The 19,883-nt window shown below is 52.4% G+C and overlaps 1 protein-coding gene across 1 annotated transcript in view; it reads left to right on the top strand.

Moving 5' to 3' along the window:
• Window positions 1–10,876: 10,876 nt before the first annotated feature.
• Window positions 10,877–19,883, top strand: part of LOC144488632 (aquaporin-10-like) — a 39,522-nt gene continuing 30,515 nt past the window's right edge. Inside the window, exons 1-2 of the mRNA XM_078206698.1 lie at window positions 10,877–10,885; window positions 13,637–13,789. Coding sequence (XP_078062824.1) covers window positions 10,877–10,885; window positions 13,637–13,789 — 162 coding nt within the window. The remainder of the gene's footprint in view (window positions 10,886–13,636; window positions 13,790–19,883) is intronic.

Genomic DNA, 19,883 nt, shown 5'->3' with positions numbered 1-19,883 from the left:
GGGGCAACGGCGCCCTTCCAACCTCTGTAACCCCCTACACCCCCTCCCTATCTCTGTAACCCCCTCCAGCCCCTACACCCCCTCCCTATCTCTGTAACCTCCTCCAGCCCCTACACCCCCCTCCCTATCTCTGTAACCTCCTCCAGCCGTTACACCCCCCTCCCTATCTCTGTAACCTCCTCCAGCCGTTACACCCCCCTCCCTATCTTGTAACCCCCTCCAGCATCAACACTCCCTCCCTATCTCTGTAACCTCCTCCAACCCCTACACCCCCCTCCCTATCTCTGTAACCCCCTCCAGCATCAACACTCCCTCCCTATCTCTGTAACCTCCTCCAACCCCTACACCCCCCTCCCTATCTCTGTAACCCCCTCCAGCCCCTACACCCCCTCCCTATCTCTGTAACCTCCTCCAACCCCTACACCCCCTCCCTATCTCTGTAACCTCCTCCAGCCCCTACACCCCCCTCCCTATCTCTGTAACCTCCTCCAGCCCCTACACCCCCCTCCCTATCTTGTAACCCCCTCCAGCATCAACACTCCCTCCCTATCTCTGTAACCTCCTCCAACCCCTACACCCCCCTCCCTATCTCTGTAACCTCCTCCAGCCCCTTCACCCACTCCCTATCTCTGTAACCTCTTCCACCCCTACACCCCCTTCCTATCTTTATAACCTCTTCCAGCCCCAACACCCTGTCCCTATCTCTGTAACCTCCTCCAGCCCCTACACCCCCCTCCCTATTTCTGTAACGTCCTCCAGCCCCTACACCCCCTCCCTATTTCTGTAACGTCCTCCAGCCCCTACACCCCCTCCCTATCTCTGTAACCTCCTCCAGCCCCTACACCCCCTCCCTATTTCTGTAACGTCCTCCAGCCCCTACACCCTCTCCCTATCTCTGTAACCTCCTCCAGCCCCTACACCCCCTTCCTATCTTTATAACCTCTTCCAGCCCCAACACCCCCTCCCTATCTCTGTAACCTCCTCCAGCTCCTACACCCCCCTCCCTATCTCTGTAACCTCCTCCAGCCCTCTACACCCCCTCCCTATCTCTGTAACCTCCTCCAGCCCCTACACCCCCTCCCTATCTCTGTAACCTCCTCCAACCCCTACACCCCCTCCCTATCTCTGTAACCTCCTCCAACCCCTACACCCCCTCCCTATCTCTGTAACCTCCTCCAACCCCTACACCCCCTCCCTATCTCTGTAACCCCCTCCAGCCCCTACACCCCCTCCCTATCTCTGTAACCTCCTCCAGCCCTCTACACCCCCTCCCTATCTCTATAACCCCCTCCAGCTCCGACACCCCCCTCCCTATCTCTGTAACCTCCTCCTGCCCCCTACACCCCCTCCCTATCTCTGTAACCCCCTCCAGCCCCTACACCCCCTCCCTATCTCTGTAACCCCCTCCAGCCCCTACACCCCCTCCCTATCTCTGTAACCTCCTCCAGCCCCTACACCCCCTCCCTATCTCTGTAACCCCCTCCAGCCCCTACACCCCCTCCCTATCTCTGTAACCTCCTCCAGCCCCTACACCCCCTCCCTATCTCTGTAACTTCCTCCAGCTCCGACACCCCCTCCCTATCTCTGTAACCTCCTCCAGCCCCTACACCCCCTCCCTATCTCTGTAACCTCCTCCAGCCCCTACACCCCCTCCCTATCTCTGTAACCTTCTCCAGCCCCTACACCCCCAGGTGAATTCTTTAGATTCACCACTCTCTGGCTGAAGAAATTCCTCCTCATCTCTGTTTTAAAGGATCGTCCCTTTAGCCTGAGGTTGTGCCTCTGGTTCTATTTTTCCTACTAGTGGAAACATCCTCTCCACGTCCACTCTATCCAGGCCTCGCAGTATCCTGTAAGTTTCAATAAGATCCCCCCCCTCATCCTTCTAAACTCCAACCAATACAGACCCAGAGTCCTCAACCGTTCCTCATACGACAAGCTCTTCATTCCAGGGAACATTCTTGTGAACCTCCTCTGGACGCTTTCCGAGGCCGGCACATCCTTCCTTAGATACGCAGCAAGATTCTCGAGTGTCGAGCCATTGGTTGTGGCGTTGGTATGATCTGGAATTCCGAATTCGCCCAGATTGTGAGGCTTCCGTGTTTGTAGCGTACACGATTTGAGGATTTTCTCTCTCTGGTATTTAACTGTGTCGCGGAACGGCAGAATAAAAAAATGTGTATATCCAATAAAAAATTGTCTCACCGTGACTCTGAATCAGAGGATGACAGAACCGCCCGACATACAGGAAGACCTGGTGGACATTCCATCTTCGCTACTCCCAGGACGTCAGCCTTGCTGCCCAGGCCCCAGTGTTTAACGCTCCTCCCTAATTGCCCCTCGAGAAGGTGGTGGGAGAGCCGCCATCTTGAACCCGCTGCAGTCCCCGTGTGTGGGGTAGGTACACCCACAGTGCTGTTAGGGAGGGAGTTCTGGGATTGTTATTGGACATCAGTCAGTCCCCGTGTGTGGGGTAGGGACACCCACAGTGCTGTTAGGGAGGGAGTTCCGGGATTGTTATTGGACATCAGTCAGTCCCCGTGTGGGGTAGGTACACCCACAGCGCTGTTAGGGAGGGAGTTTCAGGATTGTTATTGGACATCAGTCAGTCCCCGTGTGTGGGGTAGGTACACCCACAGTGCTGTTAGGGAGGGAGTTCCGGGATTGTGATTGGACATCAGTCAGTCCCCGTGTGTGGGGTAGGTACACCCACAGTGCTGTTAGGGAGGGAGTTCCAGGATTGTTATTGGACATCAGTCAGTCCCCGTGTGGGGTAGGTACACCCACAGCGCTGATAGGGAGGGAGTTCCGGGATTGTTATTGGACATCAGTCAATCCCCGTGTGTGGGGTAGGTACACCCACAGCGCTGTTAGGGAGGGAGTTCCGGGATTGTTATTGGACATCAGTCAATCCCCGTGTGTGGGGTAGGGACACCCACAGTGCTGTTAGGGAGGGAGTTCCGGGATTGTTATTGGACATCAGTCAGTCCCCGTGTGTGGGGTAGGTACACCCACAGTGCTGTTAGGGAGGGAGTTCCAGGATTGTTATTGGACATCAGTCAGTCCCCGTGTGGGGTAGGTACACCCACGGTGCTGTTAGGGAGGGAGTTCCAGGATTGTTATTGGACATCAGTCAGTCCCCGTGTGTGGGGGTAGGTACACCCACAGTGCTGTTAGGGAGGGAGTTCCGGGATTTTGACCCCAGCCACAGTGAAGGAACGGCCGATATATTTCCAAGTCGGGATGGTGAGTGGCTCGGAGGGGGAGCTTGCAGGCGGTGGGTGTTCCCCATGTGTCTGCTGCCCCCCCCTTGTCCTTCTAGATGGTAGAGTTAGAGAAACATAGAAGATAGGAGTTGGAGGAGGCCATTCGGCCCTTCGAGCCTGCTCCGCCATTCATAGAGTCATAGAGGTTTACAGCATGGAAACAGGCCCTTCGGCCCAACTTGTCCATGCCGCCCCTTTTTTTTAAAACCCCTAAGCTAATCCCAATTGCCTGCGTTTGGCCCATATCCCTCTATACCCATCGTACCCATGTAACTGTCTAAATGCTTTTTAAAAGACAAAATTGTACCCGCCTCTACTACTACCTCTGGCAACTCGTTCCAGACACTCACCACCCTCTGTGTGAAAAAATTGTCCCTCTGGACCCTCTCCCCTTAAACCTGTGCCCTCTAGTTTTAGACTCCCCTACCTTTGGGAAAAGATATTGACTATCTAGCTGAACTGTGCCCCTCATTATTTTATAGACCTCTATAAGATCACCCCTCAGCCTCCTACACTCCAGAGAAAAAAGTCCCAGTCTATCCAGCCTCTCCTTATAATTCAAACCATCAAGTCCCGGTAGCATCCTAGTAAATCTTTTCTGCACTCTTTCTAGTTTAATAATATCCTTTCTATAATAGGGTGACCAGAACTGTACACAGTATTCCAAGTGTGGCCTTACCAATGTCTTCATAGAATCATAGAAACCCTACAGTCCAGAAAGAGGCCATTCGGCCCATCGAGTCTGCACCGACCATAATCCCACCCAGGCCCTACCCCCATATCCCGACATATTTTACCCGCTAATCCCTCTATTCTACGCATCCCAGGACACTAAGGGGCAATTTTAGCGTGGCCAATCAACCTAACCCGCACAGCTTTGGACTGTGGGAGGAAACCGGAGCACCCGGAGGAAACCCACGCAGACACGAGGGGAATGTGCAAACTCCACACAGACAGTGACCCAAGCCGGGAATCGAACCCAGGTCCCTGGAGCTGTGAAGCAGCAGTGCTAACCACTGTGCTACCGTGCCGCATCTGGGACGTCTTGTACAACTTCAACAAGACGTCCCAACTCCTGTATTCAATGTTCTGACCGATGAAACCAAGCATGCCGAATGCCTTCTTCACCACTCTGTCCACCTGTGACTCCATTTTCAAGGAGCTATGAACATGTACCCCTCGATCTCTTTGTTCTGTAATCTTCCCCCAACGCCCTACCATTAACTGAGTAAGTCCTGCCCTGGTTCAATCTACCAAAATGCATCACCCCGCATTTGTCTAAATTAAACTCCATCTGCCATTCGTCAGCCCACTGGCCCAATTGATCACCATCACGGCTGATCATCCAACTCAATAGCCTAATCCTGTTTTCTCCCCATAACCTTTGATCCCGTTCGCCCCCAAGTGCTCTATCCAGCCGCCTCTTCAATACATTCAATGTTTTGGCATCAACTACTTCCTGTGGGAATGAATTCCACAGGCTTACCGGGTGAAGAAATGTCTCCTCACCTCCATCCTAAATGGTCTACCCCGAATCCTCAGACTGTGACCCTCTGGTTCTGGACTCCCCCACCATCGGGAACATCCTCCCTGCGTCTCCCCTGTCTAGTCCTGTTAGAATTTATATAAGTCTCTATGAGATCGCCCCCCCCCCCCTCATTTATAGAGATATACCGCACAGAAACAGGCCCTTCAGCCCATCTCCTCCATACTGGCCAGGTTTCCGAATCTGAACTGGTCCCATTTGCCTGTGTTTGGGCGCATCTCCCTCTAAACCTCTCCCATCCATGTACCTGTCCAAATGCCTTTTAAATGTTGTCCTTGTCCCCGCCTCCACTACCCCCTTCTGGCAACTCATTCCACACACCCACCACCCTCTGTGTGAAAGAGTTGTCCCTTGGGTCCCCCTTTCCCCTCTCACCTTTAACCTCTGCCCTCTAGTTTTGGACTCCCCCCTACCCTGGGGGAAAAGACCCCGGCTGTTCACCCCTCATGATTTTATAAACCTCTATAAGGTCACCCCCACATCCTCCTACGTTCCAGGGGACAAAGTCCCGGCCTACCCAGCCTCTCCTTAGAACTCAAACCTTCCAGTCCCGGTAACATCCTTGTAAATCTTTTTTTGCCCCCTTTTCAGTTTAATAACACCCTCCCTATAGCAGGGCGATCAGAATTGTACACAGTACTCCCAAATGTGGCCTTACCAATGTCTTGTACAGCTGTAACATAACGTCCCAACTCCTGTACTCAATGCTCTGACTGATGAAGATAAGTGTGCCAAATGCCTCCTTCGCCACCCTGTCTACCTGTCTAGGTGGCACAGTGGGTTAGCACTGCTACCTCACAGCGCCAGGGACCCGGGTTCGATTCTCACCTCAGGTCACTCTCTGTGCGAAGTCTGCACGTTCTCCCCGTGTCTGCGTGGGTTTCCTCCGGTTTCCTCCCACAGTCCGAAAGTCGTGCTGGTTAGGGTGGATTGGCCAGGCTAAATTGCCCCTTAGTGTGCAAAGATGTGCAGGTTAGGTGGATTGGCCATGCTAAATTGCCCCTTAGTGTCCAAAGATGTGTGGGTTAGGTGGATTGGCCATGCTAAATGGTCCCTCAGTGTCCAAAGATGTGCGGGTTAGGTGGATTGGCCATGCTAAATTGTCCCTTAGTGTCCAAAGATGTGCAGGTTAGGTGGATTGGCCGTGCTAAATTGCCCCTTAGTGTCCAAAGATGTGCAGGTTAGGTGGATTGGCCATGCTAAATTGCCCCTTAGTGTCCAAAGATGTGTGGGTTAGGTGGATTGGCCATGCTAAATGGTCCCTCAGTGTCCAAAGATGTGCGGGTTAGGTGGATTGGCCATGCTAAATTGTCCCTTAGTGTCCAAAGATGTGCAGGTTAGGTGGATTGGCTGTGCTAAATTGCCCCTTAGTGTGCAAAGATGTGCTGGTTAGAGTGGATTGGCTGTGCTAAATTGCCCCTTAGTGTCCAAAGATGTGCGGGTTAGGTGGATTGACCATGCTAAATTGCCCCTTAGTGTCCAAAGATGTGTGGGTTAGGTGGATTGGCCATACTAAATTGCCCCTTAGTGTCCAAAGATGTGTAGGTTCGGTGGATTGGCCATGCTAAATTGCCCCTTAGTGTCCAAAGATGTGTAGGTTCGGTGGATTGGCCATGCTAAATTGCCCCTTAGCGTCCAAAGATGTGTAGGTTCGGTGGATTGGCCATGCTAAATTGCCCCTTAGTGTCCAAATATGAAGATTAAGTGGATTGGCCATGCTAAATTGCCCCTTAGTGTCCAAAGATGTGTGGGTTAGGTGGATTGGCCGTGCTAAATTGCCCCTTAGTGTCCAAAGATGTGCAGGTTGGGTGGATTGGCCGTGCTAAATTGCCCCTTAGTGTCAGGGGGACTAGCTGGGGTAAATGCATGGGGTTATGGGGATAGGGACTGGATGGGATTGTGGTCAGTGCAGACTCAATGGGCCGAATAGCCTCCTTCTGCACTGTAGGGATTCGCGGATTCTATTCTCTGATTCTAAGGTATTCCTGCCGATGTAACTAATTGCTTTAAAGCGGACTTAACAGCATTCAAAAAACAGCTTGGAATTCTGGGTTTAGCTTAGAAATTGGCCACATTCTCTGCGGGTACAATGTAAGACAAACAGCCTTTCTCACAAGGCAAACAGCAGTATACCACGGTCACAGGAGCTGACACGATAGTTAAGAAAGCCCCACCACCGCCTCTACTTTCTCAGAAGACTAAGGAAATTCGGCATGTCAGCTACGACTCTCACCAACTTTTACAGATGCCCCATAGAATGCATTCTTTCTGGCTGTATCACAGCTTGGTCTGGGCTCCTGCTCTGCCCAAGACCGCAAGAAACTACAAAAGGTCGTGAATGTAGCCCAATCCATCACGCAAACCAGCCTCCCATCCATTGACTCTGTCTACACTTCCTGCTGCCTTGGGGAAAAGCAGCCGGCATAATCAAGGACCCCCCACACACACCCCGGACATTCTCTCTTCCACCTTCTTCCGTCGGGAAAAAGATACAAAAGTCTGAGGTCACGTACCGACCGACTCAAGAACAGCTTCTTCCCTGCTGCCGTCAGACTTTTGAATGGACCAACCTCGCGTTACGTTGACCTTTCTCTACACCCTAGCTATGACTGTAACACTACATTCTGCACTCTCTCGTTTCCTTCTCTGTGAATGGTATGCTTTGTCTGTATAGCGCGCAAGAAACAATACTTTTCACTGTATCCCAATACATGTGACAATAATAAATCAAATCTATGTACTCTATGAATGGTATGCTTTGTCTGTATAGCGCGCAAGAAACAATACTTTTCACTGTATCCCAATACATGTGACAATAATAAATCAAATCTATGTACTCTATGAACGGTATGCTTTGTCTGTATAGCGCGCAAGAAATAATACTTTTCACTGTATCCCAATACATGTGACAATAATGAATCAAATCAAATCAAAAGCCAATTGTTTCTGAGCAGTTGGAGACTGCTTGTGATAACTCAGGATACGTATTCCATTAATCTGTCGACACAAATCGATGTTTAGTTAGTTCGATCCAGTTTATGTTTTGAGTTTTCTAATCCTACACAGTGCAAGCTGTCTTCTGCTGCGATCTCCATTTCTCCCTCCCTCTCTCCTAAAGTCATCCTAACATCGCTTTCTGTGAATGCTTTTAAAGGAGGCTTTAATAAAGGAGTTTCAGGTCAGACCAGTTGTCCCGAGGTCTATTCTAAAGGAAGGAATGGATCCTACAGCCTTGTATTTATCTGAGTTGAACGCCATCCGCCATGTCTTGGCCCATTTGAGCAAGATCCCACTGTAGTCTTCGATAACCCACGTCACTCTCCACCACGCCAGCGATTTTGGGTCTCATCCGCAAACTTACTGACCATTGCCTCCGAAATTCCCATCCAAATCATTTCTATAAATGACAAGCAGTTGGACGCAGTGCCGATCCCTGCGCTGTACCACTGGTCATGATGTGGAGATGCCGGCGTTGGACTGGGGTAAACACAGTAAGAAGTCTAACAACACCAGGTTAAAGTCCAACAGGTTTATTTGGTAGCAAAAGCCACACAAGCTTTCGGAACAGGCTGTCCCTTCGGCAGGTGGGTGGGAGTTCTGATCACAAACCGGGCACAAAGACACAAACTTAATTTACATGAATTATGATTGGAATGTGAGTCTTTACAGCTAATCAAGTCTTGCTATACTGGTCACAGGACTCCAGTCTAATTAACAACCCTCTACTGCCATCCTCTGTCTCCTGCCAGTAAGGCAATTTTGCATCCAACTATCGCTTCCTCAGCACCGACCCTCCCACAGTGCGGCGCTCCCTCAGCACTGACCCTCCCACAGTGCGGCGCTCCCTCAGCACTGACCCTCCCACAGTGCGGCGCTCCCTCAGCACTGACCCTCCCACAGTGCGGCGCTCCCTCAGCACTGACCCTCCCACAGTGCGGCGCTCCCTCAGCACTGACCCTCCCACAGTGCGGCGCTCCCTCAGCACTGATCCTCCCACAGTGCGGCGCTCCCTCAGCACTGACCCTCCCACGGTGCGGCGCTCCCTCAGCACCGACCCTCCCACAGTGCGGCGCTCCCTCAGCACTGACCCTCCCACAGTGCGGCGCTCCCTCAGCACTGACCCTCCCACAGTGCGGCGCTCCCTCAGCACCGACCCTCCCACAGTGCGGCACTCCCTCAGCACTGAACCTCCCACAGTGCGGCGCTCCCTCAGCACTGACCCTCCCACAGTGTGGCGCTCCCTCAGCACTGACGCTCCCACAGTGCGGTGCTCCCTCAGCTCCGACACTCCCACAGTGCGGTGCTCCCTCAGCACTGACTCTCCCACAGTGCAGTGCTCCCTCAGCACTGACCCTCCCACATTGCGGCACTCCCTCCGCAATGACCCTCCAACAGTGCGGCGTTCCCTCAGCACTGACCCTCCCACAGTGCGGCGCTCCCTCAGCACCGACCCTCCCACAGTGCGGCGCTCCCTCAGCACCGACCCTCCCACAGTGCGGTGCTCCCTCAGCACTGACCCTCCCACAGTGCGGCGCTCCCTCAGCACTGACCCTCCCACAGTGCGGCGCTCCATCAGCACCAACCCTCCCACAGTGCGGCGCTCCCTCAGCACTGACCCTCCCACAGTGCGGCGCTCCCTCAGCACCGACCCTCCCACAGTGTAGCGCTCCCTCAACGCTGACCCTCCCACAGTGCGGCGCTCCCTCAGCACTGACCAATCCACCTAACCCGCACATCTTTGGACACTGAGGGGCAATTTAGCACGGCCAATCCACCTAACCTACACATCTTTCGAACTGTGGGAGGAAACCGGAGCTCCCGGAGGAAACCCACGCAGACACGGGATTTCAATTTACTCAAGAATAAAGTATTTCAATTTCTTTACTGGAATGTGGGGGCCTTTCTGGGCGAGATCTCTCATTTCTCCCACTCCCTTGTTGCCCCTTGAACTGAGTATCTCACTTAGACAGAGGCGGGTAGTTAAGAGTTGGCCACATTGCTCTGTGTGTGTGTGTGTGGGAGAGAGATCTGGAGTCACATGTCGGCCAGACCCGGCAAGGACGGCAGATTTCCTTCCCTAAAGGGAACATTAGTGAACCAGATGGGTTTATTTTTTTACGAGAATCAATGGTAGTTGTCATGGGATCACCGTTACCGAGACTCGCTCTCAATCCCAGATTTTTATTAATCGAATTTAAATCCCCACCGGATGTCCGGGGTGGGATTTGAACCTGTGTCGTTCCACCCTCCCCCAGAGCCTGGGGCCCCTCTGGATTACTAGCCCAGTGACAACACGACTGGGCCATCGTCTCCCCGTGTGTAGTCCGGGTGGGTGCGAGATTTCCCAAGGTTTACCCGGGCCCCGAAGGCGGTTAGTTGGCATCGAGGCCCATGATTCAGGCCCTGGATGGCTTCCAATGGCAGAGCGGACCTACAGAGGGGCCGAATGGCCTCCTTTACCCTCCCCTTTTCGGAGCTGGGTTCCTCTGCCCCCTCCTCCCCGATGGCAGTTTGTTGACGGAATGCCAAGATTTCGAACCATTGTTGGCCAACAATGACCCCCCCCCCCCTCACCCGCCTTGACATTCCGAGTCGGAACATAGGACCCGGCCAATCAGTGAAGCTGGCCCTGGGCTGGGGTCAGAGGACGGACGTTCCCATTGGGTGAGGAAGGGGCCGCCTCCGGGGAGATGGGGAGAGCCAATCGCGAAGGACGTTGGTGGAGGGGGCGGGGAGGGTGGGGGTTGAGGAGTGCGTCAAGGCAACCCGCCATTTTGCTCAAGGAACCATCCAACTGTCCATTCACATCGCTCCCAGCCTCTCCCCCTTGCCACACGGGAAAGGGGAACGTCCTCTGGGGGTCCCCTACCGCCGTTAGCCAGGGTCCGTGGGGATCCATACATAACCTGCAGTCACCCCGTGGGAGAGCCTGGCTGTGGCAGGCGAGGGTTAACCTTCGCCCAGGCTGGGAGTTGGACCCAGGGTCGAAGGTTTTCTTCAGGGTCAAGGGTAGCTCCTATCTATCTCTCTCTCTCTATCTCTGTCTCTTCCAGTAAAGGCAGCGATGTCGCAGGTAGGAGAGGGTGCATCCTGAAACGGGGATTTACAACGAGCAAATATATGGGGGAGGGAGACGTGAGAGAGATCAGATACCCAGTGGAATTGGCCCTATTCGGGTGACGTGATATAGTTAGGAATTAGGAGTACCAAAGGTTGCAATGGGGAATTGGGTTAACCCTCTATTTAACCCCGTGCTGTACCTGTCCTGGGAGTGTTTGATGGGGGACAGTGTAGAGGGAGCTTTACTCTGTATCTAACCCCGTGCTGTACCTGTCCTGGGAGTGTTTGATGGGGACAGTGTAGAGGGAGCTTTACTCTGTATCTAACCCCATGCTGTACCTGTCCTGGGAGTGTTTGATGGGGGACAGTGTAGAGGGAGCTTTACTCTGTATCTCACCCCGTGCTGTACCTGTCCTGGGAGTGTTTGATGGGGACAGTGTGGAGGGAGCTTCACTCTGTATCTAACCCCGTGCTGTACCTGTCCTGGGAGTGTTTGATGGGGACAGTGTAGAGGGAGCTTCACTCTGTATTTAACGCCGTGCTGTACCTGTCCTGGGAGTGTTTGATGGGGACAGTGTAGAGGGAGCTTTACTCTGTATCTAATCCCGTGCTGCACCTGTCCTGGGAGTGTTTGATGGGGGGACAGTGTAGAGGGAGCTTTACTCTGTATCTAACCCCATGCTGTACCTGTCCTGAGAGTGTTTGATGGGGGACAGTGTAGAGGGAGCTTTACTCTGTATCTAACCCCGTGCTGTACCTGTCCTGGGAGTGTTTGATGGGGACAGTGTAGAGGGAGCTTTACTCTGTATCTAACCCTGTGCTGTACCTGTCCTGGGAGTGTTTGATGGGGAGAGTGTAGAGGGAGCTTTACTCTGTATCTAACCCCGTGCTGTACCTGTCCTGGGAGTGTTTGGTGGGGGACAGTGTAGAGGGAGCTTTACTCTGTATCTAACCCCGTGTTGTACCAGATCTGGGACAGAGGGTATAGGGTTGGAGGAGGTTACAGAGATAGGGAGGGGGTGTAGGGGCTGGAGGAGGTTACAGAGATAGGGATGGGGTGTAGGGGCTGGAGGAGGTTGCAGAGATAGGGAGTGGTGCGTAGGGGCTGGAGGAGGTTTTAGAGATAGGGAGGGGGATATAGGGGCTGGAGGAGGTGACAGAGATAGGGAGGGGGTGTATGGGCTGGAGATGGTTACAGAGATAGGGAGGGGGGGGTGTAGGGACTGGAGGGGGTTACGGAGATAGGGAGGGGGTGTAGGGACTGGAGGAGGTTACAGAGATAGGGAGGGGGTGCAAGGGTTGGAGGAGGTTACAGAGATAGGGAGGGGGTGTAGGGGCTGGAGGAGGTTACAGAGATAGGGAGGGGGAGTAAGGGTTGGAGGAGGCTACAGAGATAGGGAGGGGGTGTAGGGGTTGGAGGAGGTTACAGAGATCGGGAGGGGGTGTAGGGGCTGGAGGAGGTTACAGAGATAGGGAGGGGATGTAGGGGTTGGAGGGGGTTATAGAGATAGGGAGGGGGTGTAGGTGCTGGAGGAGGTTATAGAGATAGGAGGGGGTGTGTAGGGGCTCGAGGGGGTTACAGAGGTAGGGAGGGGGTGTAGGGGCTGGAGGGGTTACAGAGATAGGGAGGGGGTGTAGGTGTTGGAGGGGATTATAGAGATAGGGAGGGGGTGTAGGTGCTGGAGGAGCTTACAGAGATAGGGAGGGGGTGTAGGGGGCTGGAGGAGGTTACAGAGATAGGGAGGGGGTGTAGGGGGCTGGAGGAGGTTACAGAGATAGGGAGGGGGTGTAGGGGCTGGAGGGGGTTACAGAGATAGGGAGGGGGGTGTAGGGGCTGGAGGAGGTTACAGAGATAGGGAGGGGGGTGTAGGGGCTGGAGGAGGTTACAGAGATAGGGAGGGGGTGTAGGGGCTGGAGGAGGTTACAGAGATAGGGAGGGGGGTGTAGGGGCTGGAGGGGGTTACAGAGATAGGGAGGGGGTGTAGGGGCTGGAGGGGGTTACGGAGATAGGGAGGGGGTATAGGTGCTGGAGGAGGTTACAGAGATAGGGAGGGGGTGTAAGGGGTTACAGAGATAGGGAGGGGGTGTAGGGGCTGGAGGAGGTTACAGAGATAGGAGGGGGGGTGTAGGGGCTGGAGGAGGTTACAGAGATAGGGAGGGTGTGTAGGGGCTGGAGGGGGTTACGGAGATAGGGAGGGGGTGTAGGTGCTGGAGGAGGTTACAGAGATAGGGAGGGGGTGTAAGGGGTTACAGAGATAGGGAGGGGGTGTAGGGGCTGGAGGAGGTTACAGAGATAGGAGGGGGGGTGTAGGGGCTGGAGGAGGTTACAGAGATAGGGAGGGGGTGTCGGGGCTGGAGGGGGTTACGGAGATAGGGAGGGGGTGTAGGGGCTGGAGGGGGTTACAGAGATAGGGAGGGGGTGTAGGTGCTGGAGGAGGTTACAGAGATAGGGAGGGGGTGTAAGGGGTTACAGAGATAGGGAGGGGGTGTAGGGGCTGGAGGAGGTTACAGAGATAGGAGGGGGGTGTAGGGGCTGGAGGGGGTTACAGAGATAGGGAGGGGGTGATAGGGCCAACATTAGGGTAATGGGAGGGCCTCATAGTCGGAAGAGAAGGTTGCCGGGGTCAGAGGTGACAACCGGAGGGTAAATCAGTTGGCAATGATCGCTGCTAAGGACTTGCATCGTTGACTTTGTTGTTGCCCTTGGATCCATTGTGGTGTCTTCTCTCACTGAACCCTCACCCTTGAACCCTTGTCCTTGAAGGTCAACAGAGGGGTAGATCGACCTGTGACCCCGGTCAGCCAAGCGATGAGCAAAGCATCCAATGGCATGAAGATATTGAGGACAAAACTGAAGGTTAAGAACAAGCTCGCTCGGGCGTGCCTCGCAGAGTTCCTGGGAGTTTACATTCTGATGGTAAGTCACAAAACACATTCTCCTTCTCTCCACATTTCCATTTATCCTTCTCTGCACCCGGACATCACTTCATTCCTTCCTCCGGAACTCCCAGGATCAGTACAGCATGAGGTTAGATACAGAGTAAAGCTCCCTCTACACTGTCCCCATCAAACACTCCCAGGACAGGTACAGCACGGGATTAGATACAGAGTAAAGCTCCCTCTACACTATCCCCCATCAAACACTCCCAGGACAGGTACAGCACGGGGTTAGATACAGAGTAAAGTTCCCTCTACACTGTCCCCCATCAAACACTCCCAGGACAGGTGCAGCACGGGGTTAGATACAGAGTAAAGCTCCCTCTACACTGTCCCCATCAAACACTCCCAGGACAGGTGCAGCACGGGGTTAGATACAGAGTAAAGCTCCCTCTACACTGTCCCCCATCAAACACTCCCAGGACAGGTACAGCACGGGGTTAGAGACAGAGTAAAGCTCCCTCTACACTGTCCCCCATCAAACACTCCCAGGACAGGTACAGCACGGGGTTAGATACAGAGTAAAGCTCCCTCTACACTGTCCCCATCACACACTCCCAGGACAGGTACAGCATGGGGTTAGATACAGAGTAAAGCTCCCTCTACACTGTCCCCCATCAAACACTCCCAGGACAGGTACAGCACGGGGTTAGATACAGAGTAAAGTTCCCTCTACACTGTTCCCCATCAAACTCTCCCAGGATCAGTACAGCACGGGGTTAGATACAGAGTAAAGCTCCCTCTACACTGTCCCCCATCAAACACTCGCAGGACAGGTACAGCACGGGGTTAGATACAGAGTAAAGCTCCCTCTACACTGACCCCCATCAAACACTCCCAGGACAGGTACAGCATGCGGTTAGATACAGAGTAAAGCTCCCTCTACACTGCCCCCATCAAACACTCCCAGGACAGGTACAGCACGGGGTTCGATACAGAGTAAAGCTCCCTCTACACTGTCCCCCATCAAACACTCGCAGGACAGGTACAGCACGGGGTTAGATACAGAGTAAAGCTCCCTCTACACTGTCCCCATGAAACACTCCCAGGACAGGTGCAGCACGGGGTTAGATACAGAGTAAAGCTCCCTCTGCACTGTCCCCCATCAAACACTCCCAGGACAGGTACAGCACGGGGTTAGATACAGAGTAAAGCTCCCTCTACACTGTCCCCATCAAACACTCCCAGGACAGGTACAGCACGGGGTTAGATACAGAGTAAAGCTCCCTCTCCACTGTTGTTGTACCTGTTAATTCTCAGATACTTGTGACCGGTTTGCTTACCGGTTTTACCCCGGTGCCATTATTTGCAAAATGGACAAAGGACAAACACAAGTAAAGGTTCAACAAGTTTATTAATAATAACACTATTAACCCTTAAATTACCCACATAAAACAAGAGGAATCCCCAGATTCAAGTATACTACCCGTAAAGATGGTTTGGTTGAACTGCAGGCCCGATTCTCTGAGTCCCTCTGGTCTGTCGTCACGAAGGTGAGTCTCGATGGCCGCTTCTTCCTTCCTTCTCTGGTCAGTCTTCCGAATGGTCACGGTCGTCTCCTTCGTCGCGTCTTCACTTCTGATGTGTCTAAAAATGTGTCCCTTTATCCCACTGCCTGCTTGCCTTTCCAGAAACTTCTCTGGCTTCCGGCCAATGAGGTTCCAGGAGGGGGTTCCAATACCCAGTGGGTTTCTTGATGTCTGCCTGACAGGACACCAGGGTCCGCCCCCCAGGTGTCCATCTCTGTGCTGTTGCTTACAAGTAACTGCAGGAACTTTCGGTGACGGAAAGTCTGGCCCGATCTGGGCTTCTAACAATAGACCGATGCATTTCAATGAGATGCAATGATCTCCTGCTGAGTATCAGGAGAGTGCAACGACCTTTGATGGGTGGTTGATGGGTCAGGCCCAGGCATGTTTGTGTATTTGTACAATCGGCCTGTCCGAGGTTTGACTGTGTTTGATTTCAATGTGCCCAATTCTTTAATTTAGGATATCCAATTTTATCAGCCTTAAAACTAGGCCCTGTTTATATCACCACATTCCCTCCTCTTGATCCAATGAGCCTCAGCGAACCGGATCACACAATTCTTACCAAACCATCTCAACAAGCAAGTACCCCGAATCTGAGGTTGATAATATCATCCCTAACCCACAATAGTACCAACAAATTTAAGTGAAGTAAAATAATTAACAAACAATAAGAAACAACACATCAATCGGGTATATACAAAACAAAGCAATAAACAGTACAGAATATTAAATATAGATAGGAGAGTATCAAGGCTATTGATTGCAGAGCCTCTCCCGATGTCGGATGGCCCTTTGCCGAGTCAAGTTTTGCAGAAATTCCTTCTTCCATCGGGCGAATTTGAATGTGAGGGTGGTTAGGTACACCGCCATGAATAGGATTCCTATTATGGCCGGGTGTGACAGAATGCGGACCCATGGGTGGATTTGGACGTTTGAACCCCAATCCCAGAGGTCCTCCCACCATGTAGTGACTCTAATTTCACTAATGTTCTTTTCTATTTCCCTTATTTGCTGCCCCACTTTGACAAAGGTCTTGTGTGCTGTGATCAATTGTGTCCGAATTTGTTGAGGTTTCTCGAGGAGAAGTGTTATCCCAGTATCAAATTTTTCAAAATAGTCTCCCAGGCTTTGTCTCAACTTCTCGCTGGCGTTTATTAGTGTTTTCTCTCTTCTGTGTCTGTCTACCATCTCGATTAACCCTATCCGAGCGGGAATCTGTGCTTTAATGCCAAAGGTAGTGTTGTGGATGTTACAAATGGTTGCCCCATACTGGTAATTTTCTAGTGAGGTTGTGATACAATATTCTCCCTCGCCCCCGGAAGCCACCCGGGTGACACCCCTTTCCAAATCTCCAATGTCCAATTTAGGTTGGTGGTTGTTCTGAATCCACACAGGGCATAAACAAAGAACAAAGAACAGTACAGCACAGGAAACAGGCCCTTCAGCCCTCCAAGCCTGTGCCGCTCCTTGGTCCAACTAGACCAATCGTTTGTATCCCTCCATTCCCAGGCTGCTCATGTGACTATCCAGGTAAGTCTTAAACGATGTCAGCCTGCCTGCCTCCACCACCCTACTTGGCAGCGCATTCCAGGCCCCCACCACCCTCTGTGTAAAAAAACATCCCTCTGATATCTGAGTTATACTTCGCCCCTCTCAGCTTGAGCCCGTGACCCCTCGTGATCGTCACCTCCGACCTGGGAAAAAGCTTCCCACTGTTCACCCTGTCTATACCCTTCATAATCTTGTATACCTCTATTAGATCTCCCCTCATTCTCCATCTTTCCAATGAGAATAACCCCAGTTTACCCAATCTCTCCTCATAGCTAAGACCCTCCATACCAGGCAACATCCTGGTAAACCTTCTCTGCACTCTCTCCAATGCCTCCACGTCCTTCTGGTAGTGCGGCGACCAGAACTGGACGCAGTACTCCAAATGTGGCCTAACCAGCGTTCTATACAGCTGCATCATCAGACTCCAGCTTTTATACTCTATACCCCGTCCTATAAAGGCAAGCATACCATATGCCTTCTTCACCACCTTCTCCACCTGTGTTGCCACCTTCAAGGATTTGTGGACTTGCACTCCTAGGTCCCTCTGTGTTTCTATACTCCTGATGACTCTGCCATTTATTGTATAACTCCTCCCTACATTATTTCTTCCAAAATGTTCATTTTCATACACCGGATATGGGCACACAACCATTTTTTCTCTGTGTTCACATTTCAAGAAGAGTTTTAACAACACCAGGTTAAAGTCCAACAGGTTTATTTGGTAGCAAATACCATAAGCTTTCGGAGCACTGCTCCTTCGTCCGATGGAGTGGAAATGTGCTCTCAAACAGGGCACAGAGACACAAAATCAAGTTACAGAATACTGATTAGAATGCGAATCTCGACAGCCAACCATGTCTTAAAGATACAGACAATGTGGGTGGAGGGAGCATTAAACACAGGTTAAAGAGATATGTATTGTCTCCAGACAGGACAGCCAGTGAGATTCTGCAAGTCCAGGAGGCAAGCTGTGGGGGTTACTGATAGTGTGACATAAATCCAACATCCCGGTTTAGGCCGTCCTCATGTGTGCGGAACTTGGCTATCAGTTTCTGCTCAGCGACTCTGTGCTGTCGTGTGTTGTGAAGGCCGCCTTGGAGAACGCTTACCTGAAGATCCAAGGCTGAATGCCCGTGACTGCTGAAGTGCTCCCCCACAGGAAGAGAACAGCCTTGCCTGGTGATTGTCGAGTGGTGTTCATTCATCCGTTGTCGTAGCGTCTGCATGGTTTCCCCAATGTACCATGCCTCGGGACATCCTTTCCTGCAGCGTATCAGGTAGACAACGTTGGCCGAGTTGCAAGAGTAGGTACCGTGTACCTGGTGGATGGTGTTCTCACGTGAGATGATGGCATCCGTGTCGATGATCCGGCACGTCTTGCAGAGGTTGCTGTGGCAGGGTTGTGTGGTGTCGTGGTCACTGTTCTCCTGAAGGCTGGGTAGTTTGCTGCGGACAATGGTCTGTTTGAGGTTGTGCGGTTGTTTGAAGGCAAGAAGTGGGGGTGTGGGGATGGCCTTGGCGAGATGTTCGTCTTCATCAATGACATGTTGAAGGCTCCGGAGGAGATGTCGTAGCTTCTCCGCTCCGGGGAAGTACTGGACGACGAAGGGTACTCTGTCCACCATGTCCCGTGTTTGTCTTCTGAGGAGGTCGGTGCGGTTTTCCGCTGTGGCGCGTCGGAACTGTCGATCGATGAGTCGAGCGCCACATCCTGTTCTTATGAGGGCATCTTTCAGCGTCTGGAGGTGTCTGTTGCGATCCTCCTCATCCGAGCAGATCCTGTGTATTCGGAGGGCTTGTCCGTATCTCCACATCCTGTTCACATTTCTCCAGACTGGTGCCTATGAGCTTCCCTCCTTTCTCAACCACATACGGTCGAGTCCCCTGGTATCCCATCCACATCCCTCCTTTAATGATCCCTATATTTTCAAAAAGTCTCAACCCGACCTTATCTTTTAAAATTACTGGGATCCCCAACACCATTCCTAGTGCAGTCCCCGGGGTTCCTCTACAACTATCGCTGGACCAGACCTTGGTCAGTTGCCGTGATTGGCAGTTAGTGACATTGGGGTGTCTTTTTCCCCGGTACAGGTGTTCATTCTGTCCATCACGGATCCAGGACGGAACTTTCCCCCTGCTAACCCGGTCGAGATTCTCTCCTAACTGCTCGACCATCCGTTGCCCATAGATGCTACACAGGGTCCGGTTCCGTTGCCTGGCATCATCTTCCAACCTCTCTCGGGCGATCTGATTAATAGTTTGGGCATGTCTTTCTAGTACAATAACCATAAGGCTACTGTTCTCAGCCAAATCTCCCTCGGCATCTTGCCGAGCATTTTCATTTAAACTGTCCAAGGTCTGTTTAACTTGTCGAGTTAGGACTCTGAGTTTATTATCCAAATCAGCCAGATCCAGTGCGTTAATGGTGGATACCCCCGCTCCGTACGCAGTCGCCAGATCATTCAGGATTCCCTCCTCTTTCGCCCCTTTGACCTGGGCGTCTCTTCCCCCGGGTGTGTCTTTCGGCTCAGCAGCCTCTGGGTCAAGTGGAGGTACAACTTTCTAAGTGGGGAGGGACACCAGTGGATAAATGTATTCCAGCTAAATCTACCACTCCTGGTACCAATTCGTAGTGTGTGTTGTCGAATAATATTTTCCCTGTATGTTTTTCGTTTCAACCCATTTTGGGGACCTGGGGTGGTTTTGGGACAAGTGGGGATGGTTAACAGTTGGTCTTAACCCATTCTTAATTTCACAGTATATATACTCATTCTGAATAACCTTACCGAGGCTCTTCTTTCCCAATTCCAGCCCTTTTTCTGGGCCATGGGCTAGACAGGCTAGCTCCATTTCCCCCATGGTTAGTGTACGCCCACCAATCACTAGTGAGGGTTGTCCTTAGGGGGCAGTAATCAGAGCTCCCATTATCTTTCCTAGAAATCATAGAAACCCTACAGTGCAGAAGGAGGCCATTCGGCCCATCGAGTCTGC

Source organism: Mustelus asterias, unplaced genomic scaffold (genome assembly GCF_964213995.1).
Source record: "Mustelus asterias unplaced genomic scaffold, sMusAst1.hap1.1 HAP1_SCAFFOLD_1729, whole genome shotgun sequence".
Taxonomy (NCBI): Eukaryota; Metazoa; Chordata; class Chondrichthyes; order Carcharhiniformes; family Triakidae; genus Mustelus; species Mustelus asterias.
The sequence above is the reverse complement of the archived record's forward strand: the minus strand, read 5'-3'. Positions and strand labels throughout refer to the sequence as shown.